Source organism: Pelodiscus sinensis, chromosome 24 (genome assembly GCF_049634645.1).
Source record: "Pelodiscus sinensis isolate JC-2024 chromosome 24, ASM4963464v1, whole genome shotgun sequence".
NCBI lineage: Eukaryota > Metazoa > Chordata > Testudines > Trionychidae > Pelodiscus > Pelodiscus sinensis.
In genome coordinates, this window is record NC_134734.1 from 13791367 (window position 1) to 13812295 (window position 20929).

Below are 20929 nucleotides of genomic sequence, written 5' to 3' on the forward strand. Positions count from 1 at the left end.
AAACAGTCTGCGATAATGCAGTGATGTCTGACCTGCCATGTGTTATTGCATCAACACGGAGTTTCCTGGCTGGCTGGCCGAGGAAGGTCAATGAATGGAGGCAGTTGCAACATGAACTCGGTTTGACCCTGTTTATCGTTTTCATTGGAAAGCTTCTCCCCAGCCCCTGGGCGGAGTGCTGGGACTGTTCCGGTGTTTGCTTTGATTGATTGGCTCCCTTCCCTTTAAAAGGTTCACGTTGGGTTTGGCCCGTCAGAGGAACAATCTCGCTGGTCAGAAGCGTTGGCTGGTGAACTCTGCCGTTAGACGCCGCGGTGACACGGGACTTAGGGACCCCAGGTGAGTCCCGACCCTTCCCCTCCCTTAGGACGTTACTCTGTGATGTCACGTAGCAGTGGGGATGTTTCAACCAGGGGAGTCGCCACAGGTGGGCCTCGGTTCTCCAACATTGCATCCAAACTCACCCCCGGGAGTGTATCTCCCTCCACGCAGTGAGCCAGCCTGGGAAAGGCTCTGGGGCATCAAGGCTTACCCCACTCGGCTCCGGCGCTCTGGCTGGGGTGGGGCCACGGTTTACTCTCCTCTGCCCTGGCACTCCAGTGATGTAGGTAGTGATCCCCGCACTTCCCCTCTCTGGACCAGATCGCAGTGCAGCCTGGATCCAGGGGAAACATTCCTGCTCAGGGCACCAACACCCTGCAGCCCTTGCACTCAGTGGGGGTTTGCAAGAGGTGGCAGGGACTGGCCGTGCAGAGCAGTTTTCCTCTTCAGAGCCCACTAAAAGTCCCTTGGTGGTTCAGCGATGGGCTTGCGGGGTGGGAAGCTCTGGGGAGACAGGCTGGGAGTGGAGCACTAGGGACTATGGTGCCTCTACAGGGTCCCAGGAAGAATGCAAGTAGCATCATGAGCACATAGCGAGCCCTGCCCCTGCTCTCTCTGCTAACTGAGCCTCACAGCACCTCTGTGGGGTGTAGAGATCTCATTTTACCCATTTTAAAACAAACAAAAAGAAGTTTTTTTTCACTCAGTGCATCATCAACCTGCGGAACTCCTTGCCAGAGGATAAGGTGAAGGCTAGAACGTCAACAGGGTTCAAAAAAGAGTTAGATCGATTCACGGAGGTTAGGTCCATCAATGGCTCTTATGGGTAGGAATGGCATCCCTAGCCTCTGTTTCTCTGAAAGTGGGTGACGGGGAGGGATCACGTGAGGATTACCTGTTGTGATCCCTCCCCTCTGGGACATCTGGTATTGGCCACTGTCGGCAGACAGGATACTGGGATGGATGGACCTTTGGTCTGACCCTGTGTGGCTGTTCTTATGTTCTTATGTTTTGCTGATGGAGAAACTGAGGCGGAAAGGGCCTGATCTAAAGCTCTTTGGAGTCAGTGGACTCCATAGAATCTGCTACCCATTGGCTACCCCCACATTGTCCAAGGTGCCTTGATGTTAGCTGCAGCCACTGGCCTTCCTGAGTCCTGCACACTGATCCTCCAGCTGAATTTCATCCTGGGCTCTGGGAAGCGGGGGGAGGGGAGATTTTCTGGGAAACTCACTGGACAATGGGAGTTGGGAACCTCAGTGCCACTTGTGCCTCTGAAATTCTCTGCTGGGATGATCAGCCGGACCCTGGCAAGCTTTTCTCTGCCAGCAGCTGTTGGGCACAGGCCTAAGCAGCAGCAGGGCGCTTGCAGAGAGCTGAGGTCTCATATCGCTCCTGCCACAGGGAGGGGTCCATCTGCAAAATGGGTACAATGTGATCTCCACACCCCAGAGAGGCGAAAACTGCAGATTAGGCAGAGAGCCAGCACAGCCCTGGGAGCAGGAGGGTTGGGGAGGAGCCCTGCCACCCCCTAGCCTGGCTATTAACCCATGATCCACGGTTTTTCTTAGTGCAAAGTCAGCAATGAAGCAACTCGCTCTCCTGCTGCTCCTCTTCCCCTTGACCAGGGCGACCCCTTGCGGTAAGTGGCTGTTTCCTTTCCCTCTTCTGGGAAAAAATTCTCCCCAAACTGACCCTGTCACTTGGGTCAGGGCCGTGATACACACAGGGGAAGGGCTGGGCCAGGGAAGGCTTTGCTGATTCACAATGACCTCAACTGGCTGCCAGCCACCTCCCACCCCTCGCTCACAAGGAACCTGCTCCAGTGAATTTCTTCTGTCTGTCTGAAATAATTTATGGCTCCGTGCTGTGTTTGTGCTTCAGTGCTGCAGTCCCAGACCAGGCCCCCGAGGCACCAGGTGCTGAACCAGCCCAGCACAGAAAGACACACTCAGCCCCAAAGAGCTGACAGTCTCAGTACCAAATGTTGGTGAGACACTTTTAAAGGGGCTTCATTTGCACGGAGTTGGGCCCCCAAAATCCGTCTGGAAATCTTGATCCACCAAAAGACACCTACATAACATGCATCACTGGATTTTCAAAAGCGCTGAGTCTCCACCCTCTCCCGCTCGAGCCAGGCCTGCCAGCTGGCCCCTGTCTCATGTTCTCAAGTCCATAAAGCTCTTCTGCTGCGGAGGCCAGGGTGTGGAACAGGCTTTAAAGGTGCATTTTTCAAAACTCCAGTCCCTCTGTGGGTCACCCTCAGAGCACTGATACCTGGACACGTCTGCTCTGCCCCATTGCAGTGTTAATCCCCATCCAGGGACTGGGACCTCCACAAATCATAGAATCATAGAATACTAGGACTGGAAGGGACTTCGAGAGGTCATTGAGTTCAGTCCCCTGCCCTCATGGCAGGACCAAGTACTATCTAGACCATCCCTGATAGACATTTATCTAACCTGCTCTTGAATATCTCCAGAGATGGAGAGTCCACAACTTCCCTGGGCAATTTATTCCAGTGTTTGACCACCCTGACAGTTAGGAACTTTTTCCTAATGTCCAGCCTAAACCTCCCTTGCTGCAGTTTAAGCCCATTGCTTCTTGTTCTATCCTCAGGCCAAGATGAACAAGTTTTCTCCCTCCTCCATATGACACCCTTTTAGATACCTGAAAACAGCTATCATATCCCCCCTCAATCTTCTCTTTTCTAAACTAAACAAACCCAGTTCCTTCAGCCTTCCTTCATAGGTCATGTTCTCTAGACCTTTAATCATTCTTGTTGCTCTTCTCTGGACCCTCTCCAATTTCTCCACATCTCTCTTGAAATGCGGTGCCCAGAACTGGACACAATACTCCAACTGAGGCCTAACCAGTGCAGAGTAGAGTGGAAGAATGACTTCTCGTGTCTTGCTCACAACACACCTGTTCATGCATTCCAGAATCATGTTTGCTATTTTTTTTCAACAGCATCACACTGTTGATTCATATTTAGCTTGTGGTCCACTACGAGCGCGAGATCCCTTTCTGCCGTACTCCTTCCTAGACAGTCGCTTCCTAGACGAAGCACCATGATGGCAACATGGCTACAGCTGTCATGATTCGGCACGAGGGGCGGCATGTCAGCTGGGGCAGGAGGCCTCTTGCTGCGATGTAAGACCCTCCACTAGCCCCCCGGAAGTTCAGCCCTTGGGAAGCTAACAGAGCCCCTCCCCCTCTGCTCCCCTGCACACTGGCAGGACCTAAAGAGCCCAGCAGCTCAGCGCGGCTTTACTTTCCCCTCCTGTCCTGTGAACAACAGGGAGAGGACAGGTCCTCTGCTCTTCCCCCTCTCCTCTGGAACACCAAATCTTAGTAGACAGGAGGGGGATGGGGATCTTGCTGCAGCCCCCCAGCCTGGGAGCATTAATCAATCCCCAGAAGTTGTCAGAGGAGCAGAGGTACGGATGGTTGGGGTACAACTGGTGGGAGGTCGGGGAAGCAGGGCAGATGTGGAGCTGTGGGCAGGACTGGGTAGGGCCTGGACACAGCGCTGGTGTGGGAGCTGAATCGATGCGTTGGCTGGGGACAGACAGAATCGATGCAAGAGGCAAAGGTGGGGGCAGATGTGATGTGGGACCTGAGAGGACAGGGTTGATTTGGGCATGGGGGTGTAGCATGAAGTGTTGGGCAGGTGATGGGCGGATGGGGGCAGGGTGAGGACTCCTGTAGCAAGGGATAAAATCCCCTTCCCTGATACATGTAACTGTCACACAAGCCTGTGTAACAAAAACAAACTGAAAAACACGAGATCGTCTTTCAAGAAAAACTCAAAACTCAGAATTTTGGGGCAAAATGTCCTGATTTGGGGAGACCCAGCTTATGATTTTGCTCTCGTGGGCTGGCGATGCTGTGGAAGGACGAGCGCTGCTGTTCTGATACCAGGCTGGTACCAGAGAAATCTCCTAACTAACCCCAAGTAACATCTGTACAGCTGGGGGCAGCTGTACCACTGACCTGAAACTCGCCATCCGTGACCTGCTGGACAACTGGGAAGACTCGTCCTGCTCCCAGGGTGACCAGAACTCCCATGGTCTGCACCGGAGCTGCAAGGAAATTAAATCCACTCAGGACGGAGCTGGAGGTGAGTGTGGGGGCAGCATCCCCGGACCTGCCAAAAGCTGCTTTGCTTCTGTTGGGGGGCTGCTTCAGACTGAAAAATGCCACAGCTGGGGCCATTCAATTCAGATGTGCTCAGGCATCTCTGTGCTGGGAGCAGGGGCACCTGCCTGCCTGTGGGCACGGTGGGGAATCGCATCCCTGAAGCTGTGAGACACTGAGCCCTGCCAGTCCCCGCAGGTGGGAGCTGTGCTGCAGCTGACAACTCTGTCCGGCTCCAGCCTGTCTGTCTCGCCAGCAAACTCCTCAGGGCTCTCAGCCCGAACCATCCCAGCCAGGCACCCAGCCAGGCACTCCAGCCAGGCACTCCAGCCCCTGAGCTCCGCAGAGACACCTCCCTGCAGCGCACCACCCCTGGCACTGCACAGTCACCAACACGGATATGTTGCACCTCCATTGTGGAGCCAGGAGCAGCAGCAGGTTCCCTGGCCTGGAGGTAACAAACTCCTCAGGCCGGGCGCAGCGCAGGGCGGGTTAGAGAAGCAGTAAAACAAGGCTGCTGTAGCGAGGCCAGGGAGGCAGACAGTGAATTCCAGTCGAAGGGCTGCAGGCAGAAAAGCTCCCAACAACCAAGAGTGAGGCCTCACTGTCTAACGGCAGCGACGTAACTTCACGGGGTTTGTTCCAGGCGTTTCCTTTCCCGGCAACGGCTGTCGAGTGTCAGGATGCCCACAGAATCCCAGGCGTTGCTTTTCCTTGGCTCCTCAGCTGAAGGATAACTCGGGTTTACACTCTCTCTGTGTGGAGCAATAGGCCTTTCCATTGAACCCTAATCTTTTCCTGCTGGGAGGGGACACCAGGTTGCCTTCACCCTACTAATGATTTTTAGAATGCAAACAAGCTCTTCCTGCAGCTTCCTGAATAAATGAACCACCCACTTTATTTGGCCACAGCTGGTCGGAGGCATTGACCCCATTCCTTTCTCTGTAGGAAGCCTGTTTGTCAACTCCCCTGACATCTGTGTTAAATGCAGCGTGGCTGTAGCCCTGTCAGTCCCAGGATAACAGAGGGAAAAGGGGAACCAAGACAGGTCACCTCTCTGCTACATGATGGGGGGGGGGGAAACATCGCTGCTTAGACCAGCTGAATGTCACTGCAAGGTACCAGGAAGCCCCAGGATCTGGCTCCAGCAGGGCTGGGACTGATGATGAGTGGGGGCCCTTTGGCTGGGGTGAATCAGGGGGCTTTCTGTCTGCTAAGCCACATGCAGGGGCACCACCCTGTTCCAGGAACAACACAAGACCTCAGCTCTATGCCAGCGCCCTGCTGCTTCGGCCCAGGCCAGGCAGCTGCTGGATGAAAAGAGCTCGCCAGAGTCCCGCTGATCATCCTGGCAGAAAACATCAGAGGCACAAGTGGCACGAGGTGCCCAACTCCCATTGTCTAGCATGTACCTCTGAAAACCTCCTTCCGCTGTGTCCTGACATACCCCAGTATGACTTTCAGCTGAAGGATCATCATACAGGGCACAGACAGGACCCAGGCCAGTGGCTTTAGCTGATATCAAGGAACTTTTGGCAATGTGGGTGCAGCCAGTGGGTGGCAGATTCTGTCCCTGGCTCTGTCCCACTTGTCATGCAGCCCCCAGACCGAGTCACCACAGGCTGAGGCCCAAAGAGGGACACAGGGCGGGGACACAGGCAGCAGGAGGGGCAGGGGGATCCAAACAAGCCCTGCAGCCTTTCCATGCTACAAATTGCCCCCTGGCCTGATTCTCGGTTGCACTTAGGCCTGGTCTGCGCACGGCGACTGTCCCGGTGTCACTGGGCTGGGTCGGGGAAGGTTTCCTTGCCACACAGATACCAATCCAGCCCCAGTGTGATCCCAGCTACACTGGGACAAAGGTGCCTGAGACAGGGGCAGCCTCGTCCCCTTCCCCTTGTGGCAATGGCCATCCCAGTACACGGCCCATTCAAACCAGTCTCAGCTGCGTTTGCACTGGGGGGCTGTGGTGCTTTAACAGCCCCGGTATCATTAAGGTGCCACAGATTGTGCCACTAGAAGCTCCTCCCCGGGGCCTGTGTCCCGTTTAGTGGGTGGCTCTGAGAGGGCCCCTCCCCTTTCCCTGGCCCTGCCTGACCAGCCTGGTTCTCCCTCCTTTCCCCTCCCCCACAGATGGGATTTACACCCTGCGCACCATGGATGGCGAGACCTACCAGACCTTCTGTGACATGACCACCAATGGGGGCGGCTGGACCCTGGTGGCCAGCGTGCACGAGAACAACATCTACGGGAAGTGCACGGAGGGCGACCGCTGGTCCAGCCAGCAGGGGAGCAATGCCAACTACCCCGAGGGAGACGGCAACTGGGCCAATTACAACACCTTCGGCTCCGCGGTGGGCGCCACCAGCGATGACTACAAGGTGGGCCCCTCCCCCATGGCCACGGCTGGGGAGAGGGTGCCTCAGAATGTGGTTGAATGCACCTGGCAGGTGGGGGACACAGGAATGGGGGTTGGATGGGAAGAAGGGGACAGCAGTCAAGACGCTAGTGCAGCCCTGAATTCTATGCCCTGCCTTGCCACAGTCACCCTGTGTGACCTAGGGCAACTCACCAAGTCTGTGTCTTGTTGCCTTCCAACACCACTACCATCCCTGCCCCCCCACTCCGCCCAGTATAATGGGATGGTGTTTCTCTTCCTTGGAAGTGAAGTTGGAAGTGGCCAGGTAAGTACCCAGGCTGTGGCCGAGAGATTTCAGCAGGGACCTTGCTTTTCAGAACCCTGGTTATTATGACCTGCAAGCCCAGGACCTGTCCGTGTGGCACGTAACCAACAAGGCGGCCCTGGCGGAATGGAAGAGCAAGTCCATCCTGCGGTACCACACCGAGACGGGCTTCCTGTCCACAGAAGGAGGGAACCTCTTTAAACTCTACCAGGTGAGGGTGCTGGGCTGGGGGCTGTGTAGGGGCATACGTGGGAGGGACTGGGTGGCTCTTCAGGTCCCAAGCTCTTCAGCTGGGACCGGTAAATCCTCAACACGCTACAATTCCTCCATGCTGGGGACTCAGGGGCTGATAATGGGACAAGGAGCCTTCCCCTCCATGCAGCCCATTGGTGTGGGATGAGCTGGCCAGTCTCAGCTACTTGCTGGTGTTCCCATCCCCACCCATGACATGCTAGCAGACTCAACAGAGGGGCTGAATTGTCCAGGGAGACTGATCACACCTCACACCCTGAAGATGAGTGGGGGCGTTGGACACAGGGGCTTTGGCCGCACAGGTGCACAGCGATTAGGGAACACTGGTTAGCACCAATCAGGAGAAATTACAATGCCACCCCACTGATTTGCTGAGTGCCCACAGCTCAGTTTGTATTTCTATGATTGATGCACATTCACACAGGCCTCGGTGCACGTGGAAAAAATTTATTCTGCACGTGGAAGGAAAAAACTCGCCCATGGGAGTAAAAATTGGAGGGAACATTGGCGCTAAGCCAAACCCTCGGCCCTCCCTCGAGCTCCAACTTTGAGATTCAGGCATCCTAGCAGGGGCATCTCCACAGGGCTAGGGTGGGGGGACCACAGTGCTGATCCTCACCTATTGGCATGTGCTGCCTGCACCGTGGCAGCCCCCAGAGAACCCCCTGCTGAGACTGGGTTCCTAGGGGCATCGCTGAGATTGCTCAGTCAGGACAAACTGCGAGGAATGGAGCACAAGATTCCCCAAGCTAGTGGTCATTTGAATACTTCAGTTCACCGAACCAGCAACAAAACAGCTGCTCCGATACCTAACTGCTTATGCCAAAGCCAGAAATACAGCTCCCTTAAAGCAGCTGGGACAGAGCTCCGGGGGCCTGCACTTCTAGGCAGAAAGTGTTTGCCTCAGAGGCTACTGAGTCAGTCTCATCAGTGGCCAGCCAATCCGGTTTGGGGTGAACCCCTTTCGTCCCAGACTCCCCCTTCAGGGGTGGCCTCCGTAGTGGTTGGGAGGAACCTGGCCCCGTCCTCTGCTCCGGATTCCAGCTCCCGGACACTAATGGCAGCAGCAGGTAGTAACTCCTCCACCACCAGGGCTGCAGCTTTCCCGCTTCCCCAGCCATCTCCTCCCAGTACTTTTCTCCTGGGCTATGTCTAGACTGCAGGCTTCTTTCGAAAGAGGCTCTTTCGAAAGATCGCGTCTAGACTGCAGGCGGATCTTTCGAAAGAGAAATCTGCTTTTTCGAAAGAGAGCACCCAGCGAGTCTGGATGCTCTCTTTCGAAGACGGCCTCTTTACATTGAAGAACGCCTTCTTTCGAAAGAGGAACTTTCGAAGGAAGGCGTTCTTCCTCGTGAAATGAGGTTTACTGCCATCAAAAGAAAAGCCGCGTTCTTTCAAAATAATTTTGAAAGAACGCGGCTTGAGTCTGGACGCAGGGGAAGTTTTTTCGGGAAAAGGCTACTTTTCCCGAAAAAACCCCTGAGTCTGGACACGGCCCTGGTATCTAACCACGTCCTTCTGCTCTTCCTCAGCACCTCGTCACTCCCAGTCCTTGGCCTGCTGGCCCTCCCTGAAGGGAAGCCTTTTAAGCTAGCCCCAGCCGGCCCTTAACGGGCTGCAGGTGTTCTGATTAGCTGCTGCTCTTGGCCAGTTCTGAATTGGCCCCAGGTTCTTCCTGGTTGTGCTGCAGCTGCCTCTGCCCTGCCTGGTTACTCAGGGAAGAGAAAACTATTCCCCCAGGCTACGTCTACACTGCAGCACGGTTTCGGGATACCAGCGCTGTGTAGACAGCGCCAAATTTCAAAACCAAATCTGGGCTTGTAATGGGCTCGCTATTCCGACGTTCCTGTAAACATCGTTCCACGAGGAGTAAGGGGTGTTTCAGAACAGCGATTTCTTTCTAAGTGCTGTGTAGACAGCGCCAAATTGCAAAACAAGCAATTTTGAAATTAACTTGAAATACGCGATGCAATTTGCCACTTCACTAATTTTTTAAAGTGGAAGGGGTGGGACCTTGGGCGGAAAGGGCAAGGCCAAGCCACTTCTATGCTCTCCCATCCACAGACTCTGATTGGCTTGGGTGTGGAAGAGCACATGAAGCCTTTGCCCCCACTCTCCTCCCACCTAGAGAGAACTTCTAGCTGTTCTGAAAAGCTGGTGGTTCCCTTTAGGCACCCACGCCCCTGGTGGGAGAGGAGACTTTGCACACTACCTCCACCCACAAGCCCTGATTGGCCTAGGGGTGGGGGAATGACAGGGCATCCGAGGGCCGGATCCAGCCTGCAGAGGTCCCTTTGCCCACCCCTGCTACCATCCAATATCAGGAATATCCAAACTGGAGGCTGAGACTCAAACTTCTCCTGTTGAAACTTAAACAGATCTGAGATCAGCATCAGGGCCCTCAAGTTCCTTTTATTGCAGTCTGGTAACCTCCTGGTGCATCTACACTGCACCTGAAGCTCAGAATAAGGTACGCAAGAAGTCACGAGGTATATGCGTCTGATGAAATGGGTCTTTTCCCACAAAGGCTTATGCTCCAATAAATCTGTTAGTCTGTAAGGTGCCACAGGACTCCTCATCACTTTTGCAGATCCAGACTAACACAGCTACCCCTGTGATACTTAACTTCAGGTACGTTAATTACATAGCTGAAGTCAAAGTAGCTTAACTTGACGTTTGGCACTGTCCACACAGCAGGAAGTGGAAGGAAGAACATCCTTCCATTGACTTATCTTACTCCTCGTGAAATCAGGGTTACAGAAGTCAGGAAGAAGCCTGTTATTTTGCAATTATTTTGAAATGACAGGCTTGCTGTGTAGACTCACATGCTGTTATTTTGAAATAACATGAACTATTTTGAAGTAAGTGTGCCATGTAGACGTAGCTGACATTACGTAGGTTTTTACTTTAAAGCTCTTGTTTCCCTGACATTAGCTATCCATAAGGAATAGCTCCAAGTACCAGTTATATATGTTTCTAATGTACCTTTAAAGGTTGAACCTGGATTATCTTGCAAGTTACTTAACTCTTTCCGGCCCAGGGGCACCTCTGCCCCAAACAGTCTGTGATAAATCCAGCCCAAGTGGCACCTTGACATGCCAGATTCTCTTGTGCCCTAGCACTGGCTGGCACAGGAAGTGGTACTGACTGAAGAAACCACCCAGCCAGCTGTGTTAGTCCACGCTGCCCTGTCTGTGCTGGAGCTGCCCTGTCGCAGGGACAGAAACTAACCGTGGCTGCTCTCTGTGCTTGTGTCTTCCAGAAATACCCCGTTAAATACGGCGCCGGCAGCTGCAAAACCAACAATGGCCCCTTCGTGCCCATCGTCTATGACCACGGTGATGCCCAGCAAACAGCCAAGTACTACTCACCAAGTACCCAAAGTAAGTCTGGTAGCGACTGTGCATGTTCTGCCTCCCCACCTACACAGATCAGCCTTGCCCAGGATTTCAATTCTCATAAGAGAATTTCCAGGAGCTCCGCCATCACCCTGCATCCAACACTCCATAAAAATTCCAGGGATATTGAAAATATTTACCAGGGCTCTGATCTGGACAGCTCCCTCGGAATTTAAGCCCTGGGCCTGGCATTCCAGTCTGAATAACCTTCCTTTTAGCGCAATGATACTCGGAGCTCGTGGTCCAGAAACTAGAATAGCAATGAGCATTGCCCAAAGGAGCCACAGGAGTGTGAATTCATTGTTTCATTTACTGCAGTATTAGTCATATTTAAACAGTATGACGGGGAATATTAACACAGGGTGGACCTCCCTGGTCGGGCACCCTCGGGATGAAGGATTTTTCTGGACTAGGGGAAGTTATTTTTACTGCCCCTATCCCTCGCCGTCCCACTCCGTGATTCCTGGCTCTCCCCACAGCCCAGCTGAGCTGCAGGCCAGCTTCCGGCCCCTCCCCAGCCCAGCTGAACTGCGCACCAGCTCCTGCCATGCCCACAGCCCAGCTGAGCTACGTGCCAGCTTCCTGCCCCCCCCATCCGCAGCCTAGAAGAACCATGCACCAGCTCCTGCAGTCCAGCTGAGCCACACGCCTGCTCCCATGCCCCCACCTCCTGCAGTGTGCAGGGACTCAATGGTCCTGGAACATCCGAGGTCATGCCGGACCACAGATGTGACTGGACAAAAGAATCCTAAATTTTAGAGGTGCAACCTGTAATTATCCTCACACAAATAAAGTTAATAGCTTAGTGCCAGCTGATACATTCATTGGTTAACAGTACAGTAAAAGCCCTCTGATTGGTTAATAACTTAAATTGATTAATAATTAAACCACACCAGTTTTTTTCTGGGATTTTTGCACAAAACGGACCTGTCTACACTGCTTTTTTTTTGTTTTTGTTTTTTTTGCACAAAAACCTCTTCCTCAAAACGGAGCAGAAGAGATTATGCAAATGAAGCGTGAGAAAATGCTAATGAACGCTACATTTGCATTGCCTCTTCCGCAAAACAAACAAACAAACAAACAAACAAATAAAAACATAGTGTAGACATAGCCTGAAAGGAGAGAGCAAATGAGAAACCCCCAGGAGAGAGCACAGTGTGTGTTCCCCACTTTGACATTCTACATGGCAACTGCACGCAGAACAGCTCTTAGGAAGGTCAAAGATCCTGTGCAAGTGACAGAGCTGTGAACAGCCTGGCTGAGACTCGCAATTCCCGATCATTTCTGGGACTGAAGTCCATCATCCCTGTTTCCTGGTCAGTCCCAGTTCACAAAAAGATGGTTAATGAAGGGGCCTGGCTGGGATTGGAGCTCTGTCTCTTCTCTCCACCTCTCCATGGCAAACTACCATCCTGACCTCCCCTTTTCTGTCACTAGGTGAATTTGTTGCCGGCCATGTTCAGTTCCGCGTGTTTAATCATGAGAAGGCGGCCATGGCTCTGTGTTCGGGGATTAAAGTCACAGGCTGTAACACCGAACATGTGAGTATCTGGCCGGCGTGAGGTTAGCTGTAGAGCAAGGGCCAGCGGATCAACCTTGGGGCTGCCAAGTGTCACTGTCAGAGCCAACTGCACAAGGACACTTTTAGCTCTGCACTGGTGCAGGCTGGGTTCAGTTTGTGCTCCTGATGCCAGTGGGGAGAGCTGTGCCCTTGGGGGCAACTATCCCCCAGAACAGGCCAAGGGGGTGGATGTTACATCTGCTTTGGGGGCCATGGTGGGTGGGAAGAGGAGCTCTGTTGTCAGAAAATGCTCCGGGCACTTTGTCCAACTGAAAAACCTTTCAACGTGTAAATGGGGAGCTGGGAGTGAATCAAGCCCACTCACGGTCAGGTCTGGAACCAGAGAGGTCCTTGGTGCTCTGGGTGATGGCTTTTATAATAACAATCCCTAGCTCTGGTATGGGTTTCTTCATCAAATCTGAAGGTCTGTACTGAGGAGTCCATACCATCACCCCCATTTAACAGAAGGGGAAACTGAGGCACAAAGCAGCAGCACCAGAAATAGAAACCAGATCACCAGCGTCCCAGTCCAGTGCTGCATCCCCCAGGCCATGTGGCCTCCCCAGCTCAAAACTCAGTGTCTGTCCTAGGGCGTGATATGCAAGAGACAGGCACTGCACCACCGGCCCCTTCCCCTTCAGCTCTGTCTCTGGTGTAAAGGCTGGAATGGCCAGTATAATGGATCTTATGATCTGACCTCCTGCATAGCACATTCCAAGGAACATCCCTCAGGGATTCCTGCATCAGGCATTCTGACCCCAGCCAACCTTCCCAGTGCAGGTTATCCCCAAACTCCTGTGATAAGGGTTAACTTGTGAGCTCCTGGGGCACAGGTTATATTTCTACCCTTGGTCTGTACAGCACCTAGCACCAGAGGGTCTGTCCAGCCCTGGGGCTCCGAATCGGTACTGCAATGCAAACAATACATACAAATAACAAAAGCAGTGGCCTAAACCTACCTTGCCCCTTGTGCAGACGTTTACACCACTGCAAAGGGGGTGGCAAATGTTGGCATCTGGGAACAGTTGACATGAGGATAAGTGACCGTACAAGGGACAGGGCAATAAAGATTCTGGTCCCAAGAGTTAGGAAGGGACTGAAACTCTCATGCTTCAGGGCATGATCTGTGGGGGGGTCAGGAAGTAACTTTCTCTGTGGATAGATCATTAGCCAACTGGACATTGCAGGGTTTCTTTTGCCTTCCTCTGAAGTAGCTGGCACTGGCCCGGAGACAGGGGAATGTCTAGATGGGTCCCTGTTCTTCTCCTGCCTGGCAATTCCTCTGTTCTCTCCCCAGTACTGCATAGGTGGAGGAGGGTTCTTCCCAGAAGGGAACCCAGTGCAGTGCGGCGATTTCACTGCCTTTGCCTGGGACGGCTACGGAACCCATCAGGGCTATAGCGTATCTAAGGAGATGCTTGAATCCGCAGTGCTGCTCTTCTACCGCTGAGTCTGGAAAGGCCGACGTGCCCCAGTGAAGGACGTTGCTTCCTTCCAGCCAGAGCTGCTCCCTGGCAGGTGACTTATGGCCTCAGCTTGAACATCTGTGTAGCAAATAAAGAAATTGAAGTGGGCAGGAGTCTTGGTTTGATTTGCCCCCATGTGGCCCAGAAAGGCCAGCGCAATTCCCAGCACATAGGAACATAAGAACGTCCATACGGGGTTTGTCAAAAGTTGCACCAAGCCCAGGATCCTGTCTTAGGACAGTGGCCAGTGCTAGGTGCTCCAGAGTGAATGAACAGAACAGGGAATCATGAAGTGATCCATCTTCTGTTGCCCATTCCCAGTTTCCGACAAACAGAAGCTAGGGACACCCTGGATAAGAGCCATTGAGGCCCTATCCACCACGAACTTTGAACCCTGTTATCATTTTCGCCTTCACAACCTTCTCTAGGAAGGAGTTCCACAGGTTGCTGGTGCTTTGTGTGAAGAAATACTTCCTTTTCTTTGTTTTAAACTTGCAACCTATTAGTTCCAGGTGGTGACCCTTAGTTCTTGTGTTACAGGAAGAAGTAAATAACTTTTCTTTATTCATTTTCCCACATCAGTCATGATTTTATAGACCTCTAATATCTCATCTCTTTTCCAAACTAAAAAAAATCCCAGTCTTATTAATCTCTCCTCACATGGCACTGTTCCATATCCCTAATCTTTATTGTTGCCCTTTTCTGACCTTTTTCCAATGTCAAAATATCTTTTCAAGATGAGGCAAACACATCTATATGCAGTATTCAAGAGGCGGGCATACCATGGATTTATATAGAAACAATAAAACATTCTCTCTTATTCTTTATGACTTTCTGAACTATTCCTAACGTTCTGTTTGCTCTTCTGAGTGCTGCTGCACACTGAGGCTGTGTCTACATTGGCAAGATTTAGCACAAAAGCGGCCGCTTTTGTGCAAAATCTTGCCGCCTGTCTACACTGGCCGCAAGTATTTGCGCAGGAACACTCACGTTCTACTGTATGAAATCAGTGCTTCTTGTGCAAATATTCTGATGCTCTCACTCAGGGATAAGTGTTCTTGTGCAAGTGTTCTTGCGCAAGAGGCCAGTGTAGACAGGTAACATCAATTTCTTGCGCAAGATAGCCCGATGGCTAAAATGGCCATTGGAGCTTTCTTGCGCAAGGGTATGTCTACACTACCCCGCTAGTGCGAACTAGCGGGGTAATGTATGCATACCGAACGTGCAAATGAAGCCCGGGATTTGAATTTCCCGGGCTTTATTTGCATAAGCCGGCCGGCGCCATTTTTAAATGCCGGCTTGTTCGAACCCCGTGCCGCACGGCTACACGCGGCACGGGCTAGATAGTTCGGACTAGCAAGCCGTTCCGAACTATCTGTACACCTCATTCCACGAGGCACCCAGCTGCGTTCCACGAGAGAGCGTCTACACTGGCACAGATGCTTTTGCGCAGAAGCACATCTTTTGCGCAAAGGAACATGCCAGTATAGATGCTCTCTTACTCAAATACTCTAACGCAAAAACTCTTGTGTTTAGAGTATTTGTGCTTAATCTTGCCAGTCTAGACGTAGCCATAGCGGAAGTTTTCTGAGAGCTATCCACATTGACTCCAAGATCTCTCTCTTGAGCGGTAATAGCTAATTTAGTCCCTGTCATGTTATACGTGTGGTTGAGATTTTGTTTTCCAATGTGCGTTGCTTTGCATTTATCAACTTCATCAGCTCCAGTCAGGATCAGGCACTGCTCTTGTTACAAACACCCAGCCCTTAGCTACTGCGCCAGACCCACAGACAACTGACAGGTTTTAATCTATGTCAGATCCTTCCGCGGGTCCTGACTGGTCACCAGTTCATATTCTTTCACCTAGTCAGTGTCACTCAGGTGTACCCACATTAGAAATATGGGTTCATAGTTAATATGTACAACTCCATATAAAAAAAACAATTCATGTGTTCAAATGGGATTATTATGGCGCACAGATCATAACTTTGCCATGGACATCTCACATGACACATTTTGTACAAGATGCACCATAACTGTGTCATAATCACATCATAATGATACCACAATGATGAATGGGGGCGCAGAGCCACATGTGTGCCTGTAGGTTGTTTGGGTGGGGTCTGGGGTGCCCAGGCTTACTTTGACCTTTGGCCCCCTAACAATTCCGCTGGGTTGTCCTCTCTCACACTGCTCCACTGGTGAGTCAGCCGGCCTCGCCAGGTCCGGTTGTCACCCAGCACAAAGCAGGTGGCACCACACACCCAGCTGCGTTACTTGACTGATTTACCTCAGTAGTTCACAACTGCTGGTCCGCAGACCGGTACCAGGCTGCAAACCGTTGGCTGTCAGGTTGCAGCGGCCGGCAGAGCCATGCTCCCTAGGATGGGCAGCCTTGCTCTGTGGAGTGCAGGGGTGGGGTCAAAGGGCAAAGGGGTGTTGGGTGAGGGTGTGGTGGGGTCACGGGGCAGGAGGTTGTTGGCATGAGCTGTAGGGGTCAGAGTTTAAAGGGTCAAAAGGCTTGGGGCATAGAGGTGGGGGGATCAAAGGGCATTAGGCACTGGGGGCAAGTGGCTGTGTTGGGGCTAGATGTTAAGGGGGGAAGGGCTGGGACTGAGGGAGGGCAGGGGTTAGAGGTCAAACAGCAAGAGGGAGAGGGGTTGCAGTGGGTCAGTGGTTATGGAGCCAGGTGTGGCTCAGCTCATGCATCTGTCTCAGGGGGCAACAGATCAGAAGGTGTCTGAGCAGGGTCAGGGGGCCTCAGAGCTTGTGGGACAGGCAGTTGTAGGGTCAGTGGGGCAGGATCAGGGAACCCTGGGAGTGGTGAGGCAGGATCCAGGGAAATGGGAAGTTGTCAATTTAAGTCAGGTGTCAATGGGACACAGCGTGCCAAGGCTGGTAGTGACAGCAGATGCAGGACAGGCTGCAGACAAGACAGAGGTGGTTGACAAAAGGAAGCTGGCGGCAGGGGGTGTTGGGAAGCAGGATATGGTGGACATTAGGGTGACAGGCTTGTGAGGTAATGGGGTGTGATGGGGTGGACTAAGCCCTGATGCCCCCTACAGGAGGCTAAAGGCCTTGCCACACCCCATCCCAGTGAGAGGAGCAGAAAAGCAGTCCTCCAGGTAGGATAGAATGGCTGTCTCTGTGGCGGCCAATCAGGGCCTAGCAGACCAGTATAAAAGAAGCTGCTGGACTAGGACCTGGCAGTTCCTCACAGGAGCTTGACTCCGGTAGTTGTATTACTGACTGGGAGAACAGCAGCACTATGGACAGCTCCCAGTGTAAACTGAACTTTAGACCAGGGTGAGGCCTAGGTCCTGTGGCTGAAGACTGGCCACAAGCTGAACACAAGAACTGATAGCACCGCGGACAGGGCTAGTGAGATCCTAGCCTCAGAACCTTGTGACGACCAGACAGAGCAGCATCTGCAGGATGTGACTTAAGGAGCAAGGAAGTACCAGACGGCCAGGCAAAGAGCTTACCAAACACCCCTCAGCCACAGAGAGGCGCTCACAAATGGGTGGACCCCTTTACATGGGGTTAGTGGGATATAGGGGACAGACTCTGCCAGCCAGTAGAATAGAGAGGGTTTCTTGCTTTTCCAGGATACAGCACAGCAGAGATGTGACGTGGCTACAGGAGTCTGGACCAGGATGCCTCAGACCGCTTGAGATGGGGTGCCTCAGCCCTTAGACTCCCAGCCCCCCTCCTTAGTCTGTCTCCTTCGTGATTCCAGCCAGAAACTGACCCTTTCCCCAACACTCCCTTCCTTTGCTCCATCCTTTCCCTTAACCGGTCGAACCGGTTCGGTTACTGTCTTGAGGGCCCTCAAGGTGCCCGCCACTGGGCAGTGCTTACAGACAGAGGCCAGTAGGGGTCATCCACAGCCCAAGCACCGCAACCAGCAAGGTACTGACACTACATCAGCTCTGCAGTGTAGACGTAGCCTGCGTGTGTTAAATTGTCTATCCTGGATCTTCTCTCAAAACTCATCCTGTGATAGCTGAGTGGCTGGCTGCGTGGCTTTTTCTGCTCCTTGAATTGCACCAACTGCGAAGGAATGAGATTGGATTGGTGGAGATTGAGCCGGAATTTTACCGACTAAGGAATCGTTTTACCGAGCTTTACCGACTAAGCTTCCTCTCCACAGATGCTAGCCCAACCTTGACTGAGTGCATGCCCAGCCGTCTGGGTTTTTTCAGTGGATTAATCATCCATGTAAATTTGGGGGCAACTGAGTCTCAGTCATTCCACTAGCACCATGGTGAGGGATCTCTTCTGTGCCAGAGAGCCCAGCAGAGAGCAGAGCTGAAGAAAGGAGCCCTGGCAGAGCTGGATCCTGGGAAGCAGCAGTGAAGGAATCCTGGCTTGGTCATTATTGATCCATCAAGGACAACCAGATCCACCCTCTTGGCTAAAACAGGGGCAGGGCATGTTGATGCCAGTGCTGCTGGAGAGTAAATCTGGGAGAAGGGAAAATGTTCCGTGGGGCTTCTCTGGGCGAGGAGGCAAGCGTGCACAGCTCCCACTCTGCCCCCAGGATAAAAAAGGTCGACATGACACAGGGAGCCAAGCGGTGTTCCCTGCACTGGGTGAACTGTTCTGCATTGTAACATACCTATGGCCACGTGGCACCCAGTTATCACTCTGCTCTGTGGCTACTTGGCACAGATCTGGCAGAGCTCAGATCTGGTTGGCGGAAAGAAGTGGGAAGTCCAGTTTTCTATGTAAAACTAAACAGAAGGGCTGTGTCTACACTGGCCAGTTATTCCGGAAAATCAGCCACTTTTCTGGAAAAACTTGCCATCTGTCTACACTGGCCGCTTGAATTTCCGGAAAAGCACTGACGATCTAATGTAAAATCATCAGTGCTTTTCTGGAAAAACTATGCTGCTCCCGTTCGGGCAAAAGTCTTTTTCCAGAAAACTGTTCTGGAAAAGGGTCAGTGTAGACAGCAGAGATTTCTTTTCCGCAAAAAAGCCCCTATCGCGAAAATGACTATCGGGGCTTTTTTGCGGAAAAGCGCGTCTAGATTGGCACGGACGCTTTTCTGGTAAAGCATCCTGCCAATCTAGACGTGCTTTTTCCGAAAATACTTTTAACAGAAAACTTTTCCGTTAAAAGCTTTTCCGGAAAATCATGCCAGTGTAGACGTAGCCAAGGGGTCAGAGTCTCAGCTGATGTAAACTGGCATGGCTTCATTTCAGGGAATGGAGCTACTACTTTTTCCACCAGCAACGGTCTCAGCCTATCGTCCTGTAATATAGCCCCATGGCAGCAGCTCTCAAATCACAGGTTAGCGGGAATCAGGATGATGGCAGCTCATGGACCTTTCTGGTGCTTAAAAATACAGTTATGTATGAAATGGATTGTCTTAAAAAATGTGAATTGGATTAAATAAAGTGACAGCGAAAGGGATGGTTACAAGTCAAAACGGGTCTTCATTTCTTTTTCGAGTGGCTATAATTCTCCAGTCATTTACAGTAGAGCCCAGTAGTATCCATAGAAATGTCGATCTGGAAGGGACCTGGAGAAGTCCTCTGGTCCAGCACCCTTTGCTGATGCTAAACCAAGTAATCCCAGGTTGATCCTAAGAGGTGTTTGTCCAGCTTGTTCTTAAAAACCCGCCAGTGACAGGGATTCCACTACGTCCCTTAGAAACCTACCACAGAGCTCAGCTACCCTCAGAGTTAGAAGAGTTTCCTAATATCAAGCCTCAGTCTCCCATGCTGCAGGTTAAGACCTTCAGTAGAGGTAGAGAACAACTGTTCCCTGCTCCCTGTACAACAGCCTTGTACATATTGTCAGACTGTCAAGACTAGGCGTGCCTGGGTTTTCTGCCCTTTTATAACCACAGGCTGCGTCTAGACTGGCAAGTTTTTCCGCCAAAGCAACTCCTTTGGCGGAAAAACTTGCCAGCTGTCTACACTGGCCGCTTGAATTTCCTCAAGAACACTGACTTCCTACTGTCTGAAATCAGTGCTTCTTGCGGAAATGCTATGCTGCTCCCGTTGGGGCAAAAGGCCTTTTCCAGAAATGCTTTTGCGCAAAAGGGCCAGTGTAGACAGCTGAAAACTGTTTTGCGCAAAAAAGCCCTGATTGCAAAAATGGCAATCGGGGCTTTCTTGCGCAAAACAGTGTCTAGATTGGCATGGACGCTTTTCCGCAAAAAGTGCTTTTGCGGAAAAGCGTCCGTGCCAATCTAGATGCTCTTTTCCGCAAATGCTTTTAACGGAAAACTTTTCCGTTAAAAGCATTTTCAGAAAATCATGCCAGTCTAGACGTAGCCACACTGATTTGTCATACGCCTCAAACATTCAACATGATTTAGCCTCTCCTATGGGACACACAGCAGGTCCTGTGCACAGGCTGACTGTAATGTGACTTGCACTTTATCTTATCTTTGCAGTCTTTCTCCCTTGTTATCTGGTTCATAGAAAGTACTCCCCTGTTTTCCAGCTTAGTTTAGGTGGCACAGATCTTGGTCTCCTTTCTTATCTGGTTTAGCCCAAACATTGTCTGGCACCTTATCTTTTATTTCCTTCCCTAATCCTATCTCTCAAACATTAGGCCACCCTCCATGTGTTAATTACTCATGTTGGGCCAGGCCTTAGCTATATCCCCCCCCCCCCCCCCCGCCATCTTTCTGTTCGCATCAGAATTCCTTTCCTTTGCGTTACAATCCTGCTTTTCTGTGCTTTCTTCTGCAAGTTCATTACCCACTCGCTCAGCCCCAGAACTGCAAAGGCGGTCGTTTGAACCATCATCAATACTAGGCTTAAAGTCCACCTCCTCTGCTACAGCCCTGCCTGCCATTTCCACTGCCTTTGCAATACCATGTCCAATTGCTAGCTGCTATTAGCTGGGCAATGAGCACCAATTGCTCCATTTTCCTCTGCACCAAATTACCTGTGTTAATGGACAAGGGAGCTACAGGTGCGACGGGATCTGTCACCAACGATTCCCATTGGGTGCTGTTTGTCACAGCCTCTGTCATCTTCACCTTCACTTTCATATGTGGTCATAGGCAGGGCCCTTTGTTTTCCATTTTTTCCTGATTTTATTTTCCCCGGGAATTTAAAAGTGTTTATTACCACCCCAGAA

General features: G+C 51.9%; 1 protein-coding gene across 2 annotated transcripts; it reads left to right on the forward strand.

Moving 5' to 3' along the window:
* The first annotated feature begins 187 nt into the window (after positions 1 to 187).
* LOC102449905 (intelectin-like protein) lies at positions 188 to 13930 on the forward strand. Of its 2 annotated transcripts, none has more exons than XM_075908146.1 (8): positions 188 to 339; positions 1893 to 1963; positions 4295 to 4444; positions 6595 to 6842; positions 7198 to 7356; positions 10660 to 10780; positions 12233 to 12336; positions 13654 to 13930. In XM_075908146.1, the coding sequence occupies exons 2-8, from the start codon at positions 1906 to 1908 to the stop codon at positions 13804 to 13806; spliced, it is 993 nt and encodes a 330-aa protein (XP_075764261.1). In that variant the 5' UTR covers positions 188 to 339; positions 1893 to 1905; the 3' UTR covers positions 13807 to 13930. The 2 variants fall into 2 exon arrangements, with proteins under 2 accessions (XP_075764261.1, XP_075764262.1); XM_075908147.1 differs by having other exon boundaries at positions 246 to 339; positions 1900 to 1963.
* Positions 13931 to 20929: the final 6999 nt, after the last annotated feature.

Excerpts from the sequence above, each read along its gene's own strand:
- LOC102449905 (XM_075908146.1), top strand. The coding sequence starts at position 1,906 with ATGAAGCAACTCGCTCTCCTGCTGCTCCTCTTCCCCTTGACCAGGGCG. Across the intron at positions 1,964-4,294 it reads GACCAGGGCGACCCCTTGCG|CTGGGGGCAGCTGTACCACT; the intron begins GTAAGTGGCTGT and ends ACATCTGTACAG. Across the intron at positions 7,357-10,659 it reads ACCTCTTTAAACTCTACCAG|AAATACCCCGTTAAATACGG; the intron begins GTGAGGGTGCTG and ends TGTGTCTTCCAG.